Raw genomic sequence first — 27,020 nt, 5'->3', positions numbered from 1 at the left:
AGTAGCATCGACAATTAGTACTAGAAAATACATACTTTTTTCTTCTTTTTCCTTGAGAAAGATATCGTTATTTGTATAAGTTATCCATTGAATTTAATCGGATAAGTAGCCTCTTTTATATTAATAGACTTAACCTTAAAAAGTGTAAAATGATTTTAGCATATTATCGCGTGGTATTCTCGCCACGTTATTTTGCGTAAAATTATGCTTGTGGACAGAAGTGGACCACTGCATTGACGTACTGTTTCGACAATTAGTGTTTTTGTAAGTAGTTTTTTAAACTTAATTTCAATTTTTTGATTATGCCACAAAAAAACGGACTGGCTATGAGTCCATCAACTTCGATAAATTGTTTGTTGCTGTAAAACAACCAAAAATCAAGAAAATTTCAGAACGCGCTGTTTGTGTTACTGCCGATATAAGCCGATCAAGTTTCCAACACCCATTCATTGAAAAAATTAATAATTATTTAACATAAAAATCATAATTCTTGATACTTTTACTTATTTTAGATGAAAAACTTGGGTGGCCCACTACTGTCCACAAAATCGTGAAATCGAGAATTTCTCTTTTTTTACATAATCATGTAAAACAATATGTTAAAATTTTTAATTTTATGCTTGCAAAACGTTAGATAATTCCTTTCTCTACAAATAAACGAAAAAAATTTTTCAAATTATAATTTTTTTAACATTCTATAGCCTAAAATTCAAAGTGTGGCCCACTTTCCTACTGAAAAATCCCACATAGGCTCCTATATAGGAAGCCATATGGTTTCCTATACAAAATCGTATACGTAATTGGAACAGGAATTTGAATAGGAAATTAAGTAGGAATTATCATATGAATGCACATTGTATCTTAATATCATGCGCAGTAGTTTTCTTCAAGTTTTTCGGCTGCGCAATACATTTTTTTCATCTCTGTAGTCTCTCAGGAACCTCTACTATTGAAAGATATATATCTTAGAGTTGAAAAAAAAATTCATATTATAGGAATTGAAATAGGAATATACATAGGAATGTACATTCCTGTGTGAATGTGGATTCATATGATAATTCCAACTTAATTTCCTATTCAAATTCCTGTTCCAATTACGATTTTGTATAGGAAACCATATGGCTTCCTATATAGGGACCCATGTGGTTTCCCATATGGGAGCCTATGTGGCAATTTTCAATGGGGTTCTGTCGGTACTACTTTAATAATAATATTAATAATAATAATAATAATTGGATATAACTATCAATCATTATTATTAAGATTATTATCACATAAAATTAGAATATTGTAGAAGAATATTAAACCGTATAAAAAAAATTATCCATAAAACGATTTTTTGTGCCATCGGCCCGATTATGGCCATTAGAAATTCTGAATTTTGAACTCCGGCTGCCGAAGTTTAACCGACAATCGGCACGACTTTGGCCAGAGTTATGCCGACCATATGAATTTGTGTATTTGAAACTCTGGCTCCCGAAGTTTTGCCAATGGTTGGCCCTACCTACTGTTAAAGTTGTGCGACCCAAACTATTTAGGTACTTGAAACTCTGGAATCCGAAGTTTTGCCAACGGTTGGCCCAACTTCGACAAGCGTAGTTTGGTCCCCCAGAGTTGGTCTAACTTTGGGCCAATCATCAAACTCTGGCAGCCAACCTTAATTCGCACCGGGTAGTCCAAAATCAAATTTTTTTTTTAATTTACCATGGTTTCCAAGATTTTAGCAATGGTTCAAAATCAGTAAAATTAAACAAATAATTTTATTTTATTTATCATTTACTTCTCACATAACACGACTTCTTGCTGTAAGGTTACTGTAAGGATATCCGTAGGGATTGTAAGGTTACCGTGTAAGTCTATAGTAAACTTGAGGTCATCTTAAAACTTCCGCCATTACAGTAATCTTACACAGTAAAGCTAAGGTAAGCTTACACAGTAAGGTCGTGGTAAGTTTACATGGCTAGGTTCTGGTAAGCTTACACGGTAAGGTTGTTGTAAGCTTCCCGTAAGGTTACTGTCAGAGGTTACTGTAAACATAGAGTAATATGAAAATATATTAAAAATAATTATATTATAATATATATATTATATTATAAATTTTTTTTATAAAAAAATATATATTTGGTAAAGTACTTCATGAACTACTTCATGCATAAATATTAATAAAATTTATTTATTAATAACATTCTATGTTTACAGTAACCTTACAGAAACCTTACAGTAACCTTACGGTAAGCTTACAACAGCCATGAATTTTTACGAAAAATCCCTAAAAATTACTAAGAGCCACCCCTGGTGGCCACATCTTTTCACATAGAGAGCTCAAATTTGGTACACTTATGTATTTTTGCGTGTATATTACAGGAAAAATATAGCTAGAACGATTGGAGTTGATGATCATATTGTTTTTGAGAAAAACTCATATTTTTAGAAAAAAACATGGATTTTTCGAATAAAAAAAAATTAAATTTTATCTTAATGGATTTAAATTTATACATTTTTACGTATTTTTACGAGTAGATTACAAAAAAAATATAGTGAGAACTATTGGAGTTGATTATATCATAGCGTTTTCAAGGAAAAACATAATTTTCAATAAAAATCATGATTTTTCCTTAAAAAACGAAGATAATTTTATCTAAAGGGCTTCAAATTTACACATTTTCACGTGTAGATTACAAAAAAATATAGTGAGCACGATTGGAGTTGATTATATCATAGCATTTTCTAGGAAAAACTGATAATTTTCTATCTATGTGTCTATCTACGTGTTTTCATGCTCAAATTACAGGAAAAATTAAGCAAAATTAGAATTTTTCCATCGGCCTTCACACTTTAACCCCCTCAATTTTTAGGTTTAAGGGTACGGAACACTCGGTTTTAATGCGAGTGTAACTCGCACTTGCCGTTTTTTTTATAACTATTAAACCATAACAAACAAAAATTTTAATGACTTTAGACTAATTGACTCCTTATAATTTAAATTAACTAGTTGCTTACTAGAAAAAACACATTATTTGTTCCAAATAATTTATTTACTAAATTTTTAGTGATTTTTAAATATAATGTATATTTATTTATAAATTTAAATTACGGACTACATTTGTGTACCTATTTTTATTATACATCCTAAAAGGCACAATACTCTCACAAGGCTTTTTAAGCTTCATCACATACTTTTAAATTAACATTCTTAAATAACAAATAAAATTATACTTATATAAAAAACAAAAAAATAAACTTAATATCGTGTCCAAAAGAAGTAGTGCCACTGCAATCGACGTATCTTATCTTTCCTTAAATAATATTTACCGTAATTACAAAATATTGAGCTACTGAAATTCGGGGAATCGATAACAAAAGAAATTAGGAATCTATTCTTTACTTGAGTTATTATTCATAAATAATAATTTTTTAGTAGTCGACCATTATTTGAGTAATAATTTGGAGAAATATATCATGTGTCTAACAAATTTAATAAAGATACCCTGTCACAGGAAATTTGCTACCTCTTCTTTTCAATGAACTTTTAATTACTTATTAAAATTTATATAAAAATCCATAAAATTTGTCTGCCGTGAAAGTTAAATAAAAAAGTCAAGAAATGATGTCAAAATATAAAGAGAAAAAATTTTAATTATGTATTTTTACATATAATTTTCTGTTGTAGAAGTGATTTTTAAAGTTGTCTATCAAAATATGCTACACTCAAAAATTGTGAAGTAAAAAATGAATCATAAGTTATTTTCAAGTAATTTTAATTATAAAACAGAAATATTATTTAAATGAAATCAAGTATACTAAAGAAACGTTAATTATTTCTGACAATGTAAAGAAATTATAAAAATTATATTAGTTATTACATTTCTTAAAATTAAAGTTGTTTTACATTCATCAAAACAGGGGAGATTGCATAATTTCTTAAGGGCAGGTCAAAGTCGAAGCAATTTTTACATAGATCTTCAATGGGAAAATCGCATCGACTTTGACCTGCCCTTAAGGTATACTGTAAATAAAAGTAAATTTATTGATTATCCGAATTTCAAGAAGATATTTTTTGTGTTTACAAACATATATGGCTTATTATTAATACCAATTGTAGCGGTGCTGTTTGTTTAGGACACAAAATTAATTTAGAAATAGTTGGTAGCATAAAGTAGACTTCTATCAAAACTTGTAGCAATACTTTTCAGATTTAGAAACAACAAAATCATTTCTGGTAATATTAACATTAATATGTTAAAAAGTAATTGTGACATTGAAAATGATAATAGTTACGTTTTCGATTTCACAGTGACTTTTACATAAAAGAATAACGATGATTCTATTTTTGTTACGCTCGAAATTTATTCTTAAATTGTAATAATCTTTCACGTCACAAATTATTGCCATCGATAGTACTTTAAAACCTTTAATAGATAAGGTTAACACACAATAACTTTGCGAAAGCCGTTCGCGAAGTTATTCTGTGATGGACCATATAGTAGGGAATGAAGATGATTCATTTTATACGTTTACTCACCCTTTGCTGAAAACAACATGTATTTCTGTTAACACTTTTGTGGAATATTTTTAATATTCACATTTACGAATTCTGAATATTTTCACTTCAAAAAATAATATATTACCTTTCTATTATAAAAAATATGAAAAATTTTTAACAAAAATTTATAAATATATACATACTTACATTTTAAACTTTTTTTAAAGTACCTATAAATTAATATTCTAATAATAATATTTCAAAAAAATGTAATAAAATTAATAAAAACAGTTTTTCATTAGTTCTGTGCTGTATAATTGACTTTTATCTACAACAGGATTTAACATTTAAAAAATTGACATTTGCAATACAACTTTATTTTTTTGGTTTAATTTTTTTAAATCATGTCAGATCTAGAAAATTTTTTGTACACTGAAAAAGAATATTCTAGATTTAAGAATGCCTTTACTTAAATAGAAGCCAAGAATATATTATTTATTGTAAGAATATTTTTCACTTACTTTAAGTAGAGAATATTCTTGGCTCCTATTTAAGTAGGCATTCTTAAATCTAGAATATCGTTTTTTCAGTGTAGAGTTTGATATACTACAAAACAATATTTTTATTAACCAGTGAATCGGTATCAAATAAATTTGAAAATGAACTTTGATCTCTGTCTTGGATGAAATCAATAATAAATCATAAATTTTTCTTTTTTGAAAAATAATAATTAAATTATCATTAAAAAAAATCAAATCAATCATTCTAGGAATGTTGTGTTAATAAAAATTACTGTTGTTTCTCACCAAAAGATGCATAAACACTTTTTTGGTTCTACTTTTGTTCAATAGTACCAAATGCAGGCAGAATTTGTTTCATTTTGATTTAATCAGTAAATATGGTTGGCTAAAAAGTAATAGAATCTTAACATGAAGTTTTATTTTCCTAAAATTTATTTTTTTAAAAACATGAGATAATTGTAACTTTAAAACATTTAAATAAATTAAATAAATCTCTGCATTTTTATTTAGAAAACTAGTTGCATCCAAACGGAAATTTTCAACAACTTTCTTATGCTTTAGAAAAAATAAATTTCGTAAGAATTAAAGCTTTGGCAAAATAAAAACCTACATTGGAATTGACCAATTAGTATTCTAAAATTATTGAGCATTCATTGTCTATTCCTTTCTTATAAATGTATATCTCCTCTTTCAACACTAAAACGCAAGGATCATAAATATTCAAATTTTTTAGAATACTACAAACATTTATATTGTATACGTGCACTGAACTATTCAACAAATGCAATACCCTAACATGAAAGATGTTTTTGTGACTTGTTATAGCCAATTTTACACATCTGTCAAGTTGATTTTAAGTTTCGAATTATAAATTCTGATAAGCTAAACTGATATTTTTATCTTCAATTGACAAATTTATAAAATCGGCTTCTAACAAAATAATAAAATATTTAATAAAATAATGGCAAGAATTATAGGTATGCTACATTTGTCACTGTTGAGTCTCATTTGTTGTTTTTACTGCTTCTAAATTACTTTTATTTTCATTAGTATCTTTATCTGGATTGTCCCATGCCTGGCGTTCACCAGAACCAAATATTAGATAAAAAGTTGCACAAACGATATAAATTGCTGCAGATAACATAAATACAATTCTCCACTTTGCTTGAGTTGGCTGAAACAAAAAATAACAGAGTTCAGAATTATGTAAAACCTTTTTTCAGAAAAAAGAGAAGGGCTAGTTGATAGGTGATTTTAACCTAAGAAAGAAAATAAGTCAGATTTTTAAAGATGTAAAGCCGAAAAAGCAGAAAAGAGAGTGGGAAGAAAAAAAAAGTTTCTACTTGCTATTCAAATTAAAAAAATTTTCCTTATAGGAAGTCTTCCTGTTTCAAATTGAAAATCGTATTTATGAAAATATCACTAGCACTACTATCCAAGTTGAAGGGATAGTTTTATAAGAAATAAAAATTTTGAAAAACGGTTTAAAGTGTTTTTTTTTGGTTCGGTGTGAGCTACAAATTTTCACATTTGCTTTTATTTTTCCAAAAATCTAGAAAATTTCTACTCACGGTTGACGTGGTGTGACTCAATTTGAAACACGAAAATTATAAATTGGAATAAATTGTTAATTTCTGTTTGGTGTTGTATGGATTCGGAAATACACAGAAATAAATCTTGTAAGGATATTTAATATTTTGACACTCATATTTAGTATATTAAGTTACAATTGCGGAAGATTTTGCAGATTTTGGGGTGGTAATAACTTTCGTTACTTTTTTTAAGAATGCCTAAAATAAAAATAATAAAGTTTAATATATTTAGAAACAAAAATTGGAATAGTTTTTGCGAAATTCATAATTGTATTATGAAAACTCCAAATGTTAAGTTCTAGTACGCGCTGTAACAAGTATTAGAATAAAGTATTTCATTCTCTGTATTTACAATTTCGTTAACTGGTATAATCATTTTACATTTTGATATAGTCGATAAGAAAGTGGATTGGTGTTAAATCCTTCTACATATAATACTAATAGAAACTTTTTCTTTCAAAAAATGATAGAAAAATATCAAAAATCACCAAAGTTTGACGAAGTTAAGCGAGTGTGTCCGACACCTGTCTTAAATGAAGAAAAAGTTGGTCCCCGATGCCGAAAAAAAACTCATATATTTTGAATCTCTGGACACTAAATAAACAAAATTTCAAAGATTCAAAATCGTAACCGATCCTCCTGCATGACTTTTTATGTATTTATTGTTTTTTTATGCATTATAATGAAAAATTGCTTCATTACGATGTGCAGATCAGTTGAAATTACTAGTGCAATTTTTTTATACTTATTAAATGTAAAAATAATAATAATAATAATACATAACTATAATATTTGGGAATAAAAGTTGGATGATCAATATTGTAATTTTCAATCCGCACTGTCAACAAAAATAATAAGAGAGTATTTTCCCTAGAACACCGCAAATGCAAACATTAGATTATCCAAATTTTCTATCACTTCTTATTCTTATTAATATACGCAACATTAGTTACTGCTATTGGAATTTGTATTTGTATCGTGTAAAAAAATTAATGATAACAAGTTGGCTAAAATTAGTTCAAAGTTTTGTAGATGTATAAGTTGATTTATTTTTAATCTATTTAAAAATGACTTATTACTACAAGTTAAATCACGCCTGTTGTCATGATTGAAATATAAAAAAATTTGTGCCTTGTGTGGTAGAAAAATTGTTTGCAAAGACGGTAATTTACAAAATTTTTCATCACAGTAAACCAAGAAAAGCTGATCAAAACTTATGAGAATAGAAATTTTTCTTTAAATAATTCAAAACTTTGTATCGAGCATGTGTGTAAATTGTCAAACAATATTATGTGAACTTATCAACGGGAATTCTATCGTTGGAAATTTTAAATTACTTAAAGAAAAACTTTTATTCATAAAAGTTTGGAAGATCTTTTTATGACTTTCAGTGAAGAAAAAAGTTTTTAAATTACCGTCTTTGCAAACAATTTTTTTTACCACATCAACAAACTTTCTATTTTAATCATGACAAAACGCGTGATTAAAAATAAATCAACTACATCTACAAAACTTTGAACTAATTTTAGCCAACTTGTTATCATTTATTTTCTTACACGATACAAATACAAATTCCAATAGCAGTAACTAATGTTGCGTATATTAATAAGAATAAGAAGTGATAGAAAATTTGGATAATCTAATGTTTGCATCTGCGGTGTTCTAGGGAAAATACTCTCTTATTATTTTTGTTGACAGTGCGGATTGAAAATTACAATATTGATCATCCAACTTTTATTCCCAAAAATTATAGTTATGTATTATTATTATTATTATTTTTACATTTAATAAGTATAAAAAAATTGCACTAGTAATTTCAACTGATCTGCACATCGTAATGAAGCAATTTTTCATTATAATGCATAAAAAAACAATAAATACATAAAAAGTCATGCAGGAGGATCGGTTACGATTTTGAATCTTTGAAATTTTGTTTATTTAGTGTCCAGAGATTCAAAAACCGGGTTTGACCGATCACTAACGAGTAGTCACGAAAAAAAAATGTCAGAGAAAAGTCAGGGAATTTTTTTCTTTAAGCCTTGCTGGACATCCTGATTTTAAAATAATGTTTAATACTGTAATATGAATTAAAAATAATTTTAATTAATATATTTAATAATAAAATACTTCATTTGTTTGCTCATAATTTTTATATAATTTTTATTTCTGCAATATAGACTAGAAAAAGTGTTGATAAATAATTGTTTTAAATTATTCTATATTTCTTTTTCTAAATATAATTATATAGAATAATTGTTACAAGTTTGCTTCCCTGTGAGCAAAAAACGTTTTTAGAACGTTTCATGTCCACCAAATAATGTTCTCCCTATTGAAAAAAAACACGTATAATTGTACGTATAATAATACGTATAATTATACGTATTATTATACGTATAATTATACGTATAATTATACGCATAATTATACGTATTATTATACGTATAATTATATGTATTATTATACGTATAATTATACGTATAATAAGACATACGAATTTGAAACAAGAATTATACGTATAATTATACGTATAATAATACGTATAATTAATTATACGTATAATAATACGTATAATAATACGTATAATAATACGTATAATAATACGTATAATTATACGTATTATTATACGTATAATTATAATTCTATTAAAACTAGAATAATAGAATAGAATAGATTAATTAGTAGCAAAATTGCGCTGAAAATTTTTAGAAATTTTAAAATGCAAATTAAATTTCACGAAAAAAAATATCGTCGAATGTCAATTCAAGCAGTCACCCATCCAAGTACTAACCGCGTCCAACGTTGCTTAACTTCCGTGATCTGATGAGAACTTGTTCCTTCGCCTTGGTGTTTCCGCTGTCTTGTCTTGATTAATAACTTTGTCGTATAAGTATTGTATCGCACCTAACCTCACTTTTAGTGATACTTATACGACAAAGTTATTAATCAAGACAAGACAGCGGAAACACCAAGGCGAAGGAACAAGTTCTCATCAGATCACGGAAGTTAAGCAACGTTGGACGCGGTTAGTACTTGGATGGGTGACTGCTTGAATTGACATTCGACGATATTTTTTTTCGTGAAATTTAATTTGCATTTTAAAATTTCTAAAATTTTTCAGCGCAATTTTGCTACTAATTAATCTATTCTATTCTATTATTCTATTTTTAATAGAATTATAATTATACGTATAATAATACGTATAATTATACGTATTATTATACGTATTATTATACGTATTATTATACGTATTATTATACGTATAATTAATTATACGTATTATTATACGTATAATTAATTATACGTATTATTATACGTATAATTATACGTATAATTCTTGTTTCAAATTCGTATGTCTTATTATACGTATAATTATACGTACAATTATACGTATAATTATACGTACAATTATACGTATAATTATACGTATTATTATACGTATAATTATACGTGTTTTTTTTCAATAGGGCTGGAACATTATTTGAACATCCATGTTCTTAAAATGTTCCAGAACATTATTTGGCGGACATGAAACGTTCTAAGAACGTCCTTAAAACGTTTTTAGAACGAACAAGGATTTTGCCCACAGGGTTCTATAATTAAATTAAATGATTTTATGATAAAAATTGTTCTTTAAAAGGTAATAAAATATTTTATTATTTCTTAACAAATAATTATTTTTATTTTTATTTTTAAATATTTAACAATGTAATATTAAGTTTCTCACAAGTGCAGAAAAATCTGTCTATTTAGTATATAAAGAAGAAAAGAGACATTGGTGTTTCCGACGTTCATCTTTTTCAACGGCTCCTGCTTTTTCGTATAGTTTTAGCAAATTACAAAATGTTGGTTCTGATTTTTCGTATAAATTTAGTAAATAACAAAGTGCTAGACTGTTTACTTCCTATACTATTTTTTCCTATAGTTTTTTCAATATTGGAAAATTGTAGATTTGAATTAAGAAATAATAATTTCAGTTTTCGCAAAATGTTTCCAGTTAAAGGTATTCGTAAAACTATACTAACTTTTATTATCAAACCAAAATGTTTCGCAATTGAAAAAAAAAAATATCAAAATTTCTATTCAGATCTCAGTAAAAAGAGGTTTCTTAAATCTGAAAGATTGTGAAAATCTATACAAAAATGCGATTGTAAAATGAAAATTACGAAAGTAATATAATTTTAGGTTTATTACATCCTGCAGCCGTTAGGTGGCAGAAGCATACAGGGAGCACAATGTCGCAGCTGTCATTATATTACTTGATATTACTTTCATACTTTTCATTTTACAATCGCGTTTTTGTATCGATTTACACATTCTTTCAGATTTAGGAAATTTATAACATAAGGATCCTTGATATTTTTCCGATTTTGAAAAAAATGTCCGCGTTTTGAGAAAAAAGTATTTTAAAATCAATGTTTATCATTTTCACGTTCAGTGCTGTTTTAATAGGGCGATTATTAAATGCCAAAAAATTTCAGAGACCGTTCGACACTCTTAAATGGCATTTGGTAAAATTGATTCGGGGAAATGTCAGGGAACGGATTAGATCTAACTCCGACTGGAATGTGTGTGGTTTTGATATATTGAAGTGTACCTTACTGTGATATATTTTTTCTTGATGAAAAAAAGAGACACCTATTTTTTTTTTTTTTTTTTTTTTGGTCAAATTTTTGAGTTACGAATTTTCAAAATTTTGTTCAGTCAAAAGCAGACCTATTTTCAATTAAGAATAGCTCAAAAACTATTGTATTTAGGAAAATTTTGTAAAGACATAAAAAATTTGTTTTTTCTTGGACTTTTTAAAAATGTTAACAAAAAAAAAAATCTAATTTTTTTTACATTTGGGCTCGATTTTTTTTTTTTCGTATACCTACCTAGAAGTGTTAAGAAGACTTTAGAAAAGGTTTCAGAGTGGGCCTGATAAGTTTAAAAAGTTTAAATAAATATTTAAACTCGGATTGCAAGCTTAATGCGCGCGCGGTGCTTTGTGAGTCTATCTAGTTTGAAAGGAAATTTTCTTTAAGAGGCATTTTATATTTTTTTAACTTGTTACATCTGTTTATTACAAAACGGATTTGTTAAAACTTTAACCCATTAACGACCGCCAGGACGAAAAATTTACCTTCACTTAGCAGCTGTTATTTTATATGAAAAAATAATTTAAAAAATTCAGGATAGCCCATTTCTAACGTAAAATTTATCGCTCTTTTCGATTCTGAAGTCCAAATTTAATTATAATTAAATCCTTAATATTTATAACAATTTTATTGTAAAAAACATGATTTTCTGCAAAAAAATTTTTATTCAAAAAATATTTTGACATAGAAAACGACAGTTAATTTGCTCCGGAACCCAAAATATCGCGTCCTCGAATACCCAGCTACAAAACTGTATAGTTGTGAATTTCAAAATTTAAGATGGCGGACAACAAAATGGCAATTTTCCACTAAAAAAGATTTAAAAAATACTATTTTGCAAAAAATAATATATTGATGAATTATTTTTATTTCTGCACCATATACTTATGTTTTTTGGGTCACTAAACACGAATACGGTATAAGTTTTCAAAAATTCAAAATGGCGGATCCAATATGGCAGACAATTTTTTCAAAAACTCAATGGATTTATCTGAAATTTGTTACTCGGGGGTTTTTGGGGTCGCCGGTTACGAATCTGAAGTGTCGTTGATTTCGAATTACTTCACTTTATATTGAAATCGAACACATTTTTTATTACTGATCTACTATTTTATTACTGTGTGACCATAAAATTTCACCATTTCTACCGTCAAAGGAGTACTGAAATAATCAAATTGTTTAACATTTTTTATAAAAATTTCTAAAGAGACGCGTACTTTAAAGGATTTTCTGCAGGGTTAAAATTTGTAGGCTATTTCGGATCCGCCATGTTGAATTATTGAAAAGTAACTTCAGATTCGTAACCGGCGACCCCAAAAACCCCCGAGTAACAAATTTCAGATAAATCCATTGAGGTTTTGAAAAAATTGTCTGACATATTGGATCCGCCATTTTGAATTTTTGAAAACTTATACCGTATTCGTGTTTAGTGACCCAAAAAACATAAGTATATGGTGCAGAAATAAAAATAATTCATCAATATATTATTTTTTGCAAAATAGTATTTTTTAAATCTTTTTTAGTGGAAAATCGCCATTTTGTTGTCCGCCATCTTAAATTTTGAAATTCACAACTATACAGTTTTGTAGCTGGGTATTCGAGGACGCGATATTTTGGGTTCCGGAGCAAATTAACTGTCGTTTTCTATGTCAAAATATTTTTTGAATAAAAATTTTTTTGCAGAAAATCATGTTTTTTACAATAAAATTGTTATAAATATTAAGGATTTAATTATAATTAAATTTGGACTTCAGAATCGAAAAGAGCGATAAATTTTACGTTAGAAATGGGCTATCCTGAATTTTTTAAATTATTTTTTCATATAAAATAACAGCTGCTAAGTGAAGGTAAATTTTTCGTCCTGGCGGTCGTTAATGGGTTAAATATAAACATATTTAAACATTTCAATTGTTTATACGATTAATTAAATAGTTAGATTAATGAATTTTTGTTTTATTCAATTTTTACATATCACAATATTCGAAAAGAATTGTTTTTCAAATATTGTCACAAAAACACATATAATAATAAGCACAAAAGGTAAAAAAAAGTTATAATTATTTTTAAAATATAATAGGTATTTTAAAAAAACATTTTGAATCTACAGTTTAGAACGGTTAATCGGATAAATGATAAAATAAACAAATTTTCGATTTATAAAGTAATTATTTAAGTATTTATTTATATAAAACAGACTTATACAAAATTAAAACTCTTAAAGTCAATATAAATAAATTTTCTGTTTAAAAATAATTAAAATGATTCATATAAACATTTTTTCAAAATCCTTAAATACGTAAAACGACAATATTTCTGAGGAATGTAAAATACGAAATTACGTCAATTAATCGTATCAAATAATTAAAAATAAATACTTAAATAATTACTTTATAAATCGAAAATTCGTTTATTTTATCATTTATCCGATTAACCGTTCTATACTGTAGATTCAAAATGTTTTTTTAAAATACCTATTATATTTTAAAAATAATTATAACTTTTTTTTATCTTTTGTGCTTATTATTATATGTGTTTTTGTGACAATATTTGAAAAACAATTCTTTTAGAATATTGTGATATGTAAAAATTGAATAAAACAAAAATTCATTAATCTAACTATTTAATTAATAGTATAAACAATTGAAATGTTTAAATATGTTTATATTTAAAGTTTTAACAAATCCGTTTTGTAATAAACAGATGTAACAAGTTAAAAAAATATAAAATGCCTCTTAAAGAAAATTTCTTTTCAAACTAGATAGACTCACAAAGCACCGCGCGCGCATTAAGCTTGCAATCCGAGTTTAAATATTTATTTAAACTTATTAAACTTATCAGGCCCACTCTGAAACCTTTTCTAAAGTCTTCTTAACAGTTCCAGGTAGGTATAAGAAAAAAAAAAATCGGGCCCAAATGTAAAAAACATTAATTTGTTTATAAAAAACTAATATTTTTTTTATAAAAATTCAAAATTCTTTTTTTTTGTTTAAATTATTTAAAAGTCGTGAACCAATTTTTAAAAAATTTGTATGTTACATGAAATCTGACATATTTTTTAAGGTTTGAAAAAAATTCTGTCGTGATAGAACAAATATGACTTCAGATTCGTGTTCAGCGCACCTACATACATAGAGGTAGAGTATTCGGTTCATTCGCATATAATACTTTTATTTTTATGGGGCTGTGTTATTAATGAAAAAATATTAAAATTTATTTTTCTCGAAAAGGGCTAGGGTAATTATTTTCTTTTTTGTTTAAAAATACTCTGGGAACCTCAAAGATTTAAAATCCACAAAAAATTTTATAGTGCAAGCAATTTTCCTTTAAATCTATTTCAGGCGCACCGTGTCATGCTTTAATTACTTTATAAATAATTCATCTGTTTTGGGAACCGCAGATCTGCGATACGCAATCTGGTGTTAACCCACTTATGTGGTATCCATTTTTCATTCCATCTTTTTTGTAACATATGTTTAGGAGAAAGATGAAATTTGAAGATGGCTACCACAAGTGGGTTATTATTCCCATTATTCCCTATGATTTTTGATCACAATTCTTTTCAATTCGTGATGAAATTTGTACAATTTAATACCGTTAAAGTAGAAAGAATTAAAAATAAATTTTATTCTGTTTAATACCACATAAGTTTGGAATCAATTTTATAATTTAAATATTACTTACATTTTAATTCATTTTAATAAAAAGGATTAAAGCGTACTAAAATTACTACAAAGATGATCGGAATTCTCAACGCTTTCAATTCGATTTAATATCCTTTTTGAACTTTTGTGTAATTATTTTAACATATTTAATCAACCTTTTGTTGTCAAGATTCCATATTGATAGTTTGAGTTTAGTGTCATCATAATGCATTTCTAATATTATAAAGTAATTTAGAAAAAATATTTTTTATTTACTTTTGTCTAGCTAGATTCGCTATTTAAAGTAGATAAGGAACCCAGCTAAAAATTCCTGTATAGGAACCCGTTTTAGAATTTTCACTAAACTAGGATCATGTGCAGGAACCTGTAAAGGAATCTGTTTTAGATTATTTACCAAAGTAGGATCCTGCACAGGAACCTGTAAAGGAACCCGTTTAGAATTTTAAACAAATAAGGATCCTGTAAAGGAACCCTGTTCCAATATCCTGCAACGGATCCCTCAGGGAACCATTAAGGATCCTACGCAGGAACCTCTAGGGATCCTGTACAGGAATTTTTAGCTGGGAAGGTAGGGATATCTTAAGCTTAATAAGGGAAAGAGGATGGAAATATAATGGAAATGTGGAAGGAGTCGAGGGAGGGAAATGTACATTTTGAACATCTACAGGATCATATGAGCCGTTCGCTCAGAGAACCACTTAAACCGGCTTAAGTTTTTGACCAAAAAATTAAATCAAAATTTCTAGGTTAAAGCCAATATATTTCAATTAAAAGATGTTTTTGTCATTTTTGGCCTAAATGGCTTTTAGTTTATTACAACAATTGACAATTGACTTCTTTTTAGAATTTTTTCAAACGAAGATTAAAGCTCTTTTTATGAAGAATACATACCGACATTGTCACGTCTGTTTCATTTTAGTTAATATACAGTTTTTAAGTTAATTAGTTTTTTAATTTTGTTATAATAATTTTAATCATCTGTAAAAATGTAAAACTGTAAGAAGCAGCTATTACTTAAATTATTTTTTGTATAATTATGAAACATGTACCTTTAATTAATTTTGAAAATTGAATTGAAAAAAAATATTTTATATGTTAAGTTGAAAAAATTATAAATTAAAAATAAAACTTTTTTTGAAACACATGTTTGACATGTGTTTCAATTTTGTAGGTTAGAAAGGGCAATGAAAAATAGATTTAGTATTGAGAATCAAAACGGTATCAAGCCAAGGTTCATATAAAAAGTGCTGAATGTATAAAGGTCGGTTTACAAACGTATTTCCAAAAAATTTTTTTGTTATGATATTAACTGTAAATAAATATAACTTAACTTTTCAACATCAGTTTTAAAGTTAATTGAACTATTTTCTTTTAAAATATAACACATTTCTATAATTTTTCGTTTTCGTAAATTTTTTTCTGAATGTAAAATTTTAACATCATTTGATGAAAAATTAAAATGATGTTTTAATTCCGTTGAATGTTTACAAAGGGCTGTTTCTTTACTTTTTATCGACTCCTCATATTTGTCTACATATTCTATTTTTTATATTCTGTGAAGTCTCACCCACATAACATGAATTACAATTTTTACAATTTATTTTATAGACTAAATTAATTTTTTCGAAATTGGGAAAACAGTCTTTAGGCAATTTTAGTATATTATTTTCAAATTTATTTATTTATCCATTTTCTAATAAAGTGTTGGTTCTGATAATTTTATAGCTCTGTCAATAAATAAATAAACAACACCTATTTTAATATTAATATGATGATTTGATTTAAAATTTAAATAATTGCCAGACCAAGTTTTCTTTTGATACCAATTTGTCTCTAGAAAACCATTGTTGAAGTCTAGAGACACATCAAGAAATTTAATTTTTTTTATTTTCTGCATTTTCTATTGTAAATTTTAAATATTTATCTTTAGAATTAAATTTGTTAAGAAAATCCTGCAATTTATCTTTAGGTAAACAACAAATTGTGTCGTCTACATATCTGTAATAAAATTTAATAGGGTAATCAATTTCATTAAAAATCTGTGTTTCATAATGTTGCATAACTATTTCTGAAACAACTGGAGAGATAGGGCTACCCATTGGGAGACCAAATTTTTGTCTGTAAATATTATTTTGAAATTTGCAGAAGGCATTATCTAAACACAATTTGAGTCCCCTGATAAATTCAGAACGAGGTGATTTAGTATGTTTTTTATAATTTGACCAATTTAATTTAATTATTTCACAAACTAATTTGCAATCTATGTTTGTGAACATGGATATTGCATCAAGAGATATTATAGTATAATCGTCTGGAACTTGAACATGTGAGATATTATTAACAAATTGCCAACTGTCTTTTAATGTAGTTTTAGATTTTAAAGTTTCTTTTTGTAAAATTGTTTGATAAAAAGTTGAAAAATTATAAAGTGGTGAGTTTATGAAAGAAGTAAAGGTGCTTATATACCTCAAATTTCGATCAGATGAACATTATTTCTGGACCGTGAAAATGCGTGAAAAGTCATTTTCACGGCGGGTATTTTTGAATTGTTTTAAACAAAAAATGTTTTTTTTAAGAAATATAATATTAAATAATTGTTTTAATATGTAAGAACACTTTAAAATAGTGATAAAAAGATGATTTGATTGAAAAATTTAGCAAATTTTGCTTTAAAACGTTTCTGCTACAAGAAAGTGTAAAATGACGATGTTTGTGAAATGGTTTGTACAGTGTACATGTGTACATGTTTCTTTCAGTTATTCGAAACAATTAGTTGAATTTAAATTTATTTGATAAACATTTCAACTTACCGATTTATTTTCAGCACTCATTATTTATTACAAGTTAAAAAGAAACGACATAACATAAACAAAACTCTGAGAGACACTCACAAGGAAGAAGCACTGTACAAACCATTTCACAAACATCGTCATTTTACACTTTCTTGTAGCAGAAAACGTTTTAAAGCAAAATTTGCTAAATTTTTTAATCAAATCATCTCTCTATCACTATTTTAAAGTGTTCTTACATATTAAAACAATTATTTAATATTATATTTCTTAAAAAAACATTTTTTGTTTAAAACAATTCAAAAATACCCGCCGTGAAAATGACTTTTCACGCATTTTCACGGTCCAGAAATAATGTTCATCTGATCGAAATTTGAGGTATATAAGCACCTTAACTGGTCTCAATGGAATACCATCCTTATGTATTTTTGGTAAACCATAAAACAAAGGTGGTAAACCATTGTGACATTTTAATGAAGAGGCTAAGTCGTTCGACTGTTTTCCCAATTTCGAAAAAATTAATTTAGTCTATAAAATAAATTTTAAAAATTGTAATTCATGTTATGTGGGTGAGACATCACAACATCTAAAGAATAGAATATCTAGACAAATATCAGGAGTCGATAAAAAGTAAAGAAACAACCCTTTGTAAACATTCAACGGAATTAAAACATCATTTTAATTTTTCATCAAATGATGTTAAAATTTTACATTCAGAAAAAAATTTACGAAAACGAAAAATTATATAAATGTATTATATTTTAAAAGAAAATAGTTCAATTAACTTTAAAACTGATGTTGAAAAGTTAAGTTATATTTATTTACAGTTAATATCATAACAAAAAAGTTTTTTGGAAATACGTTTGTAAACTGACCTTTATACATTCAGCACTTTTTATATGAACCTTGGCTTGATACCATTTTGATTCTCAATACTAAATCTATTTTTCATTGACCTTTCTAACCTACAAAATTGAAACACATGTCAAACATGTGTTTCAAAAAAAGTTTTATTTTTAATTTATAATTTTTTCAACTTAATATATAATATATTTTTTTTCAATTCAATTTTCAAAATTAATTAAAGGTACATGTTTCATAATTATACAAAAAATAATTTAAGTAATAGCTGCTGCTTACAGTTTTACAGATGATTAAAATTATATTATAACAAAATTAAAAAAAACTCATTATGTATATTAACTAAAATGAAACAGACGTGACAATGTCGGTATGTAATCTTCATAAAAAGAGCTTTAATCTTCGTTTGAAAAAATTCTAAAAAGATTTATCTTTGCAGAAATGTATCTGATGAGGACACAGAATTCTGTGTCGAAACGCGTCATGTCAATTGTTGCAATAAACTAAAAGCCATTTAGGCCAAAAATGACAAAAACATCTTTTAAAAAATTAAATCAAACATTCAGACCCCGGCGCGGGCGCACGCAAATCTGAGTATCCGCGCACTTTAAATTCTTCATAAAATTATAAATAATACACGAAAAATATGAGAAACTTAACAAATTTATTCTATATGTGTTGTAAAATATGTTAATAACCAAATTTGAAAAAATCACCTAAACCGGCTTAAGTGGTACGTTCTTCGAGCGAACGGCTCATATGTAACTTAAGAAAATGTAAATGAACTTTTAGAAGAATCTGCACATAAAGTTACGTTCCAATTTCTTATGGTGAACATGTACAATTTCCAGTACAAGAACTGATAGAAGTTTAGCTATAGGAAGAAGGATTAGTTCGAAAAGATGGGTTAGTGCATTAATAGTTTCAATATTAGAATATCATATACTACAAATTTGTATTACCTGACCAACAATAATGTATCCTGCTGTAATAGGCGCTAGTAGTCCAGCAAGATTTGCTAGACAGTTTGTAAATGACATTAAAACTCCAGCGAATCTTGGTGAAATATCTAAATGGTTTACTTTAAATCCAGAATATATGCCACCATTCAATCCGACTCCAACGGTTAAGATAGCCACTGTAAGCCAACGATCACACCCAGTATATGAAGCTGCGATTAAAGCAAATGCTGGTCCATACTGCCCGATTGCATTAACAATTTTGCGTGTTTTAGTGTGATTAAGTTTATTACTGGATATTAACCAATCAGCAACATGAGATATTATCATTGAAAATATCCACATGGCTAAATATGGCAGGGAAGACACTGTTCCGTTCTGTAAAAATTTTAAATAATTATTATTATTGTTGTTACATCATGCACCAATATGCATTATTTTTTGGTCTCTTATTTTTGTTTCTTTCTTATCGATTTCAAAAAAGAAGCAATGAAAAATATAAATTATGAGAGAAGTTCAAATTTTTATTTTTCAAGAGTTTCAAGTTTTATTTTAAAAATTATTAACGAATTTTTTGTTTTTTAATTTTTAAAATTATATTACAATTTAAAATACTAATTATTGTCAAGAAGAAAATTGATATCCCCTAAACAACGTCACATTTACGTGTTCTTTTAGACCCAGTTTCTTTTTCCTTGTTTCTGATTTAAACTATCCATCGAATTATCGATATTATAAACTGCATTATTATAATTTAAATGTACGTAATTATATTTATATTTTTTTCTACTTTAGAAAGAATTAAATTAATCTCAAATTTTATTCGAACATATATCTCATACATAAGTATGGGGTAAAATTCCTGTAGCGTACTAACGTTGACGTTTTTGAATCTGAAAAACTTATCAGTTTAAATTAAAAATTCCTTACCGATTTAATATTGAAGTGGAGAATTTGTTTCATAAATGTTGGTAATTCTGTCATTAGAGTTTCGTAACCATAGTTTTGACCCATGTGTGCTATTAAAATGGCCCAAAAGGGTAAAGATGTAACTATAGATTTCCATGGGACAGGTGGTGACTGAAAGAAAAAACCTTTTTTATTATTAAGTACAGAATAATGGAAATGTTGCGGGTCTGAGAAATTTTTGAACAAAAGTATGTCTTGTGCTATAATAGTAGGAGATTTCTCGGTGTACTCAAATAAATGAAAGCTATAAGAACATAATATAAAAATTGAAAAATAGTAATTCCTGACACTTCTATTAAGCACCTTTCACCAACACCTTAGAACAGTACGTAATTTTTATTTGTTACTTTTATAAATAGAGAAAATAAATTAAAAATTCTTCAGAACATCATATAAAAAACTGTTGCCAATATATATGTTTGGAAGGTTTTTCAGGCAATTTTTGAAAGGCTATTCTAATACACAAACACTTAAAAAAAAATTCAAATTTTTTAAAATTACACTTTTTAACTTACTGATGCACCTGCTGAACCCCAAAGAGCGCTCATGATATATTTCTTTTCATCGTCAGCAATAGTTGGATGCTTTTCAGGATCTTCGTGAACCATAATTAAAAATGCTATGCACCATATTGTTCCAACCGCCCCAAAAACGTAGAATATTGAAGGCCACCCGCCGTCAAATCCATATTCAGAAAGTAGCCCACTTAAGGGCATAGATATCACAGTACCAAATTGTGCTCCTAAAGTGTAAAATATAATGGCATATCATATAGTTAACATTTATATAAGTTTCATATAGTTATACATAATACAAAAGTTTTTCAAAGCTTTAAAGGTAAACAGTTGCATTACAAAAATGGCTGATACAATGCTCTCTAAATTTGAATTAGCGACTATTCGCTTATTCGTAGCTGCATACTCTGGGCTGATTAAAATAGCGACTATTCGATACCCAGTAAACGAAAAAAAGGATTGACCTGAATTGGATTGAATTCACGAAGAGCTTTGGTGAATCCCGTTTAGCGACAAATACGAATTGGAGCTATGTTGCAATTCTCCTGAATTCTACAAGCCTCTATTGAACTGATTAACCCTCAAAAATACACCAATCCCTGGCGGATTGGGTAAACCGATATGTAACCGAATTGAGCCATCTAGTGTTTAACGCGCATATCACAGCTGCCGTTGATGGTAATATACATATATGGTAACTCAACAACTGTATGCACTGTACACTTAAAACACTTATTATGCAGTAATTATATCTTAATTTATTCTTATTATTGCATAACTAAGCACTCTAAATGTCTATTAACCATTCCTAATAGTTATTTACAACATATTTCGTCGATTAACGACAATATTTTACAAGGAACCGAATCGTAACCGAATCGTAACCCAATTCGGTTACAACTCGGTTTACCCAATCCGCCAGGGATGGTATTTTTCTCATTGGGAATTCATTTCTATTCATTTCAATTCGTCGTGGCAAATCAGTAAGCGGGATTCAGAAGAATTCAACCAAAAGTCAATTCATTTCAATTCATTTTAATTACTTTTTATTTACTTGGTAGTAATAAGCGAATTTTCAATGAGTAATTATTCACTTATTCCCAGCTGCATACTCTGCGCTAGGAATAAGCGAATAGTCACTAATTCAAAGCGAATAGTCGCTAATTCAGATTTAGAGAGTGTGGTACTACTTAGAAAATTTGATATAAAATTTACAATTTTACAAATTAACAAGAAACTCACAATTTTTATAATTTGAATAATTTCCTTTATTAATTTAAAATCAGAGACTTGCCCGAATCATTCGTGTCGTTTCTGTTTATGTTCTGTACACAACACATTTACACATTGACTAATTTGTTGTGTCCTGGCACGAAACATTTCCCCATTGACTAGTGTGTTGAGTTCTGATACGACATATTTCTACATTGATTATCGTTTCGTGTTAGGACACGACACTTTTGAAATAAAGAAATGTTTTCGTGTTCGGACCTGACACATTTAAAATAATAAAATGTTTTGTGTTCGTAGGCACAACATATTTTCTCATTGAATAACGTTTCGTGTTTGGATACGAGACATAATTCTTTTTTAATGTTTCATGTCTAGTCACTGAAACTTTTAATTAATTAATTTAATTTGAATAATTTATTATTAATTTAATTAAATTTTTAATCTTTGTGATGGGAGAGGGGAAGGGGATGGGAAAGGAGAGTTGTTAGTTTTTGAGATCCGGACACGAAAACATTTAAAAAGTTTTAGTATCCTGTTTGGACACGAAAACTCTTTATTATTTTAAAAGTGTAGGGTGTGGACACGAAAACATTTAATTATTTTATAAGTGTAGTGTCCGGACATGAAAACATTTAAAAATTTTAAAATTGTCGTGTCCGGACACGAAAACATTTAATTACTTTAAAAGTATCGTGTCCAGACACGAAAACATTTAATTTTTTCAAAAGTGTCTGTTTAGAACACGAAAACATTTAATTATTTTAAAAGTGTCGTGTCCGGACGCAACAACATTTAATTTTTTTAAAAGTGTCCGGTCAGGACACGAAAACATTATAAATTATTAAATGTGTTTCTGATTGAACACGACATTACACAAAATTGATTTGGCGTTTTGTTTCGTTTCCGTGTCAGTCCCTGTTTAAAATACCTAATGAAATCACAACAATTCGAGATATGGAAAAATTATTTAGAATTAATTGTAATAACTATATAATTATCTAGATTTTTTAAGCCAATTCATCCTAATTCATCCGTTCACTTAATTCTGCCCGGCTGAAAAAACTTGTACAAGAAAATGTACAAGTTCTTGTACATGTTCATTAATAAACTTGTACATTGTCTTGTACATGTTCGAGTAATGTTCTTTAATAAGTTCAGGATCCGGAATTGAGACATGTGCTTGTACCAGAACTTGTACAAGATCCTGGATTATAAAATATACTTGTACAAGAAAATGTACATGTTCTTGTACATATTTTTTGTGCAGGTTTCATGTACAAGTTCTTTTACATGAACACGTTTATGTTCTTGTACAGGAACATTTGTTTAAAAATGTTTTTGAAAAAAATTTGAATAAGTTATAATTATTAAAACTCTTCACTTATGCATGCTAAAAATTATTGCGCAGCTGTAAAAGCTTAAGAAAACTACTGCGCAGCCTTTAAAGTTTTTAATTTTTAATTTAAAAGACATAAATGAACATGTACAAGAACATGTTCCACATCTGGTAAAAGAAAATGTACATGAAACCTGCACAAAAATATATGTACAAGAACATGTACATTTTCTTGTACAAGTATATTTTATAATCCAGGATCTTGTACAAGTTCTGGTACAAGCACATGTCTCAATTCCGGATCCTGAACTTATTAAAGAACATTACTCGAACATGTACAAGACAATGTACAAGTTTATTAATGAACATGTACAAGTTTTTTCAGCCGGGTTATAAATATGTGGCGTGATGCACCATATATGTTTTGATTAATTTTTGAACTATTTTTACTATGATGTAGAGGAGAAGTGTAGTCATTAACGAGTCTTTATTTAAACCTTTGAAAAAGACGACAAATATTACTTTGCCGCAAGAGACTAAATTTTGATTGGTTAAAATCTATTCTGCTTTATGTGACAAAGCCCTGACGTCGCAGTTGCAGTCTGAACAAAAATCTTAATCAGAAAGGAGTCCGAATTAGTCAACAATCTGTGCATAACGAATCCGTATTTAGTCAGGTCTGAAATCTTAATTGAAAATCTGTATGTAAAAAATCTGGTATTAGTCCGCAACAATGCACGGTGAAAGAGTTAAATTATTTACAAAATGTTGACCGGGAAATACAGAAAATTGACTGGGAAAAACCCAGAATTTATAATCATAAAAATTATCGCCACCCTGTCACAGTGAATTTTCTGCAGATAAATTCCGAATTTTTCCGGACTCACTTCGGATTAGGATGTTATACTAGACACTCTTCTGATAGCACTGTCACTTGTGCGAACATGATATACTAAAAAAAATATTTATTATTTGACAATAATTTATAAAAGCCATCTTTCAAATTAACTTTTAGAAAAATTTTTAAGTAAATTTACTGAAATGTTTAAAATTATCTTATTTCAAATATTATCTAACTACAAATCAGTTATTTTCAAGTGTAACTTGTACAGAATTTTTGATGTAGGAACAATTTTTGAAACCTTATAATTTTCTCAGTTTAACATTATAAAAATGTTCCTCAATTAAGATTGGAAATTTGTCATTTAAAATGATTTTCAAGTTTCATATAAGTTTGATTGTTTTATAGAAACTCAATTTCCTGAATAACATTTGTTCTTGTCTGCTTCAACAAAAATTTAAGCTATCATTCATCAAAAGTAGTCAGTTTTTACAAGATTATATAGAGTGGGAAGTGTAGAGAAATTAATAAGTAAAATGATAAATGTTGATTAATAATATACAATAACTTAACTTATTTTTATAGCGATTAAAGTAAAGTCTTTAATTAAGTTTTGCACTAATAATGGTACAATCTGTATAAAGTGAATATTTAAAGTAACTGTATAAAGATCGCTACGTATTACTAAACCAAAAATAGATGTTCTTAAAATGAAAGTTTTAATAAAATATTTTTAAATTAAGCTACAGTTTCGTATTTATTGATATTATATTCTTTACTATGTATATTGCAAAAAATACACGAGACCCGCATTTGACCCGCATGCGTGCAACTGCATGGCATGCGAGCGTAATACGTCTCAATCGAGGAGGCACCTGTCTGCACCAGTGAAGGCGGTTCCAGAATAGATGCAAAAGCCAAGTAAAAGTGCAAGTCCAAATACAAATCCCATGAGTGCAAAAGTGATAGATAGACTACCTATCTCTTTCGCACTCAAAAGATTGGCACTTGGACTTGGCTTTTGCACCTATTCTGGAACCACCTTGAAGGCACGTGTGCGGAAGGAAGCGTCATACATGCGAGCAATATGCGACGCATATTCATATAATTTTGTTATCTGGGTAAGGACTGATTTTATAGAAGTTTCGGGCTTATCTCATATTTGTGTTTTCGTCTGCACTAATTCCGGAATATTTCATATCACTTTTAAACTGTTTTGGTACTGCAAACTAGATAGATTTAGTCCGTTTAAAAATCTAAATCCGAAATGAGTCTGGTATAATCTGACATTCTATATATGTATTACACGGAAAAAAAATTCCGTAAGAATTACCGAATTTGTACCGAAATCGAGGATTTGTGCAAAAAACCATAAATTTTCATGAATATTACGTAAAATCTATCTAACTGTTGTGAAAGAATTCCTGAGCTGTATCCATAAGTCTTTAAACTTACGAATAAAAATAAATGCCTGAAAAAGTCTAGAACTATTTAATAATATTTCAGGAATTCTCCCGTAGAAATTACGTTTCTTGTGCCGGAATATCTACAATCACCTTATTTGGAATACCTACGTTTACAATTCCGGAAGAATTCCCGAACTCTGCCGTAAGAGAGATAGGCGCACAAAAACAAAAATTAATTTGAAAGCATTATTTTCTTTTATGACTACTATATATGCTTGAGTAATTCAACCTTAAATATCTAATTGTAATAAAAATTAATAACAATTAATTTTCAATTTATTCAAAAAAAAAATGATACCAAAATAATTTTTTCAAAATTTATGCCCTTTACTGTAAATTTGAATTAGTTAAAAATAACTAAATTGATAGCAAAAAATTCCTATACTCAAATAGTAATATTTCTACTAATTTTTTTGTTAAAAATAATTAAATATTAATTAAATTTACTTTTAGGTTGCGTCAAAATTGCAATTCAGTGACTCACTTTTCATTGATTTTTAGTAAAGATTGATTGAATCAGTAAAATTTCACAGTGAATTTTATTTTAAAGTGAATATATTCACTTTTCCCAGTGAATTTTTCACTAATTTTAAATTAGTGAAATACTTTTCACTGATTCAGATTAAGAAAGCAACGTTTATAATCGACCATTAGAAAATAATTATTTTTGAAAACGGAAAATTTTTAATATTTTAGCTAAAAAATGTTGTTTATAATTTCTTTATCAATAAACATTGATAGAAATATGTTTGAAACGAAAATTCAAAGAACTTTTCTTTAAAAAAAAAGAAATTTATTTAAAAATCGTTGACCACAAAAATTGTGCACTTCAGCATTATTCAAAATAACTAAAATTTCTTCTAATAAATTCAATCTGTAAAAAATGACTATTTTTCCAGTGATAATTAGATAGTTTTTTTTATTTGAACTTATTTAGAACTTTAGGAACAACAATATTTTCGATCCAAAAGTATATAAGTTGAAAAAGTTTGAAATATAAAATCAAACAAATTTTTTTTGAATGTATTTTATTTGAAACTATTAAAATTAATTTCAAACAAATAAATTTGTATTTCCTCTGAGACGGTTATATTTTTTAAGTAAAATATATCATTTTGATGATTTAAAATTCAACTATTTTATAAATTATAAACGA

General features: G+C 27.5%; 1 protein-coding gene across 3 annotated transcripts in view; it reads right to left on the bottom strand.

Annotated features, from left to right (window-relative positions):
* Window positions 1-3,013: 3,013 nt before the first annotated feature.
* LOC127279120 (putative inorganic phosphate cotransporter) overlaps window positions 3,014-27,020 on the bottom strand; it is a 114,279-nt gene continuing 90,272 nt past the window's right edge. For all 3 annotated transcript variants that reach the window (XM_051301269.1, XM_051301270.1, XM_051301268.1), the window contains exons 5-8: window positions 20,989-21,215; window positions 20,435-20,584; window positions 19,508-19,882; window positions 3,014-6,178 (exon numbers count right to left, since the gene is read on the bottom strand). In XM_051301269.1, the coding sequence (XP_051157226.1) occupies window positions 5,996-6,178; window positions 19,508-19,882; window positions 20,435-20,584; window positions 20,989-21,215 (935 nt within the window). In that variant the 3' untranslated portion in view covers window positions 3,014-5,995. The remainder of the gene's footprint in view (window positions 6,179-19,507; window positions 19,883-20,434; window positions 20,585-20,988; window positions 21,216-27,020) is intronic.

This window comes from Leptopilina boulardi, unplaced genomic scaffold (assembly GCF_019393585.1).
Source record: "Leptopilina boulardi isolate dan_hultmark-lab unplaced genomic scaffold, ZJU_Lbou_2.1 LbouV2_214, whole genome shotgun sequence".
NCBI lineage: Eukaryota > Metazoa > Arthropoda > Insecta > Hymenoptera > Figitidae > Leptopilina > Leptopilina boulardi.
Note: the sequence above shows the minus strand (reverse complement) of the source record. Positions and strands in the feature narration are given on the sequence as shown.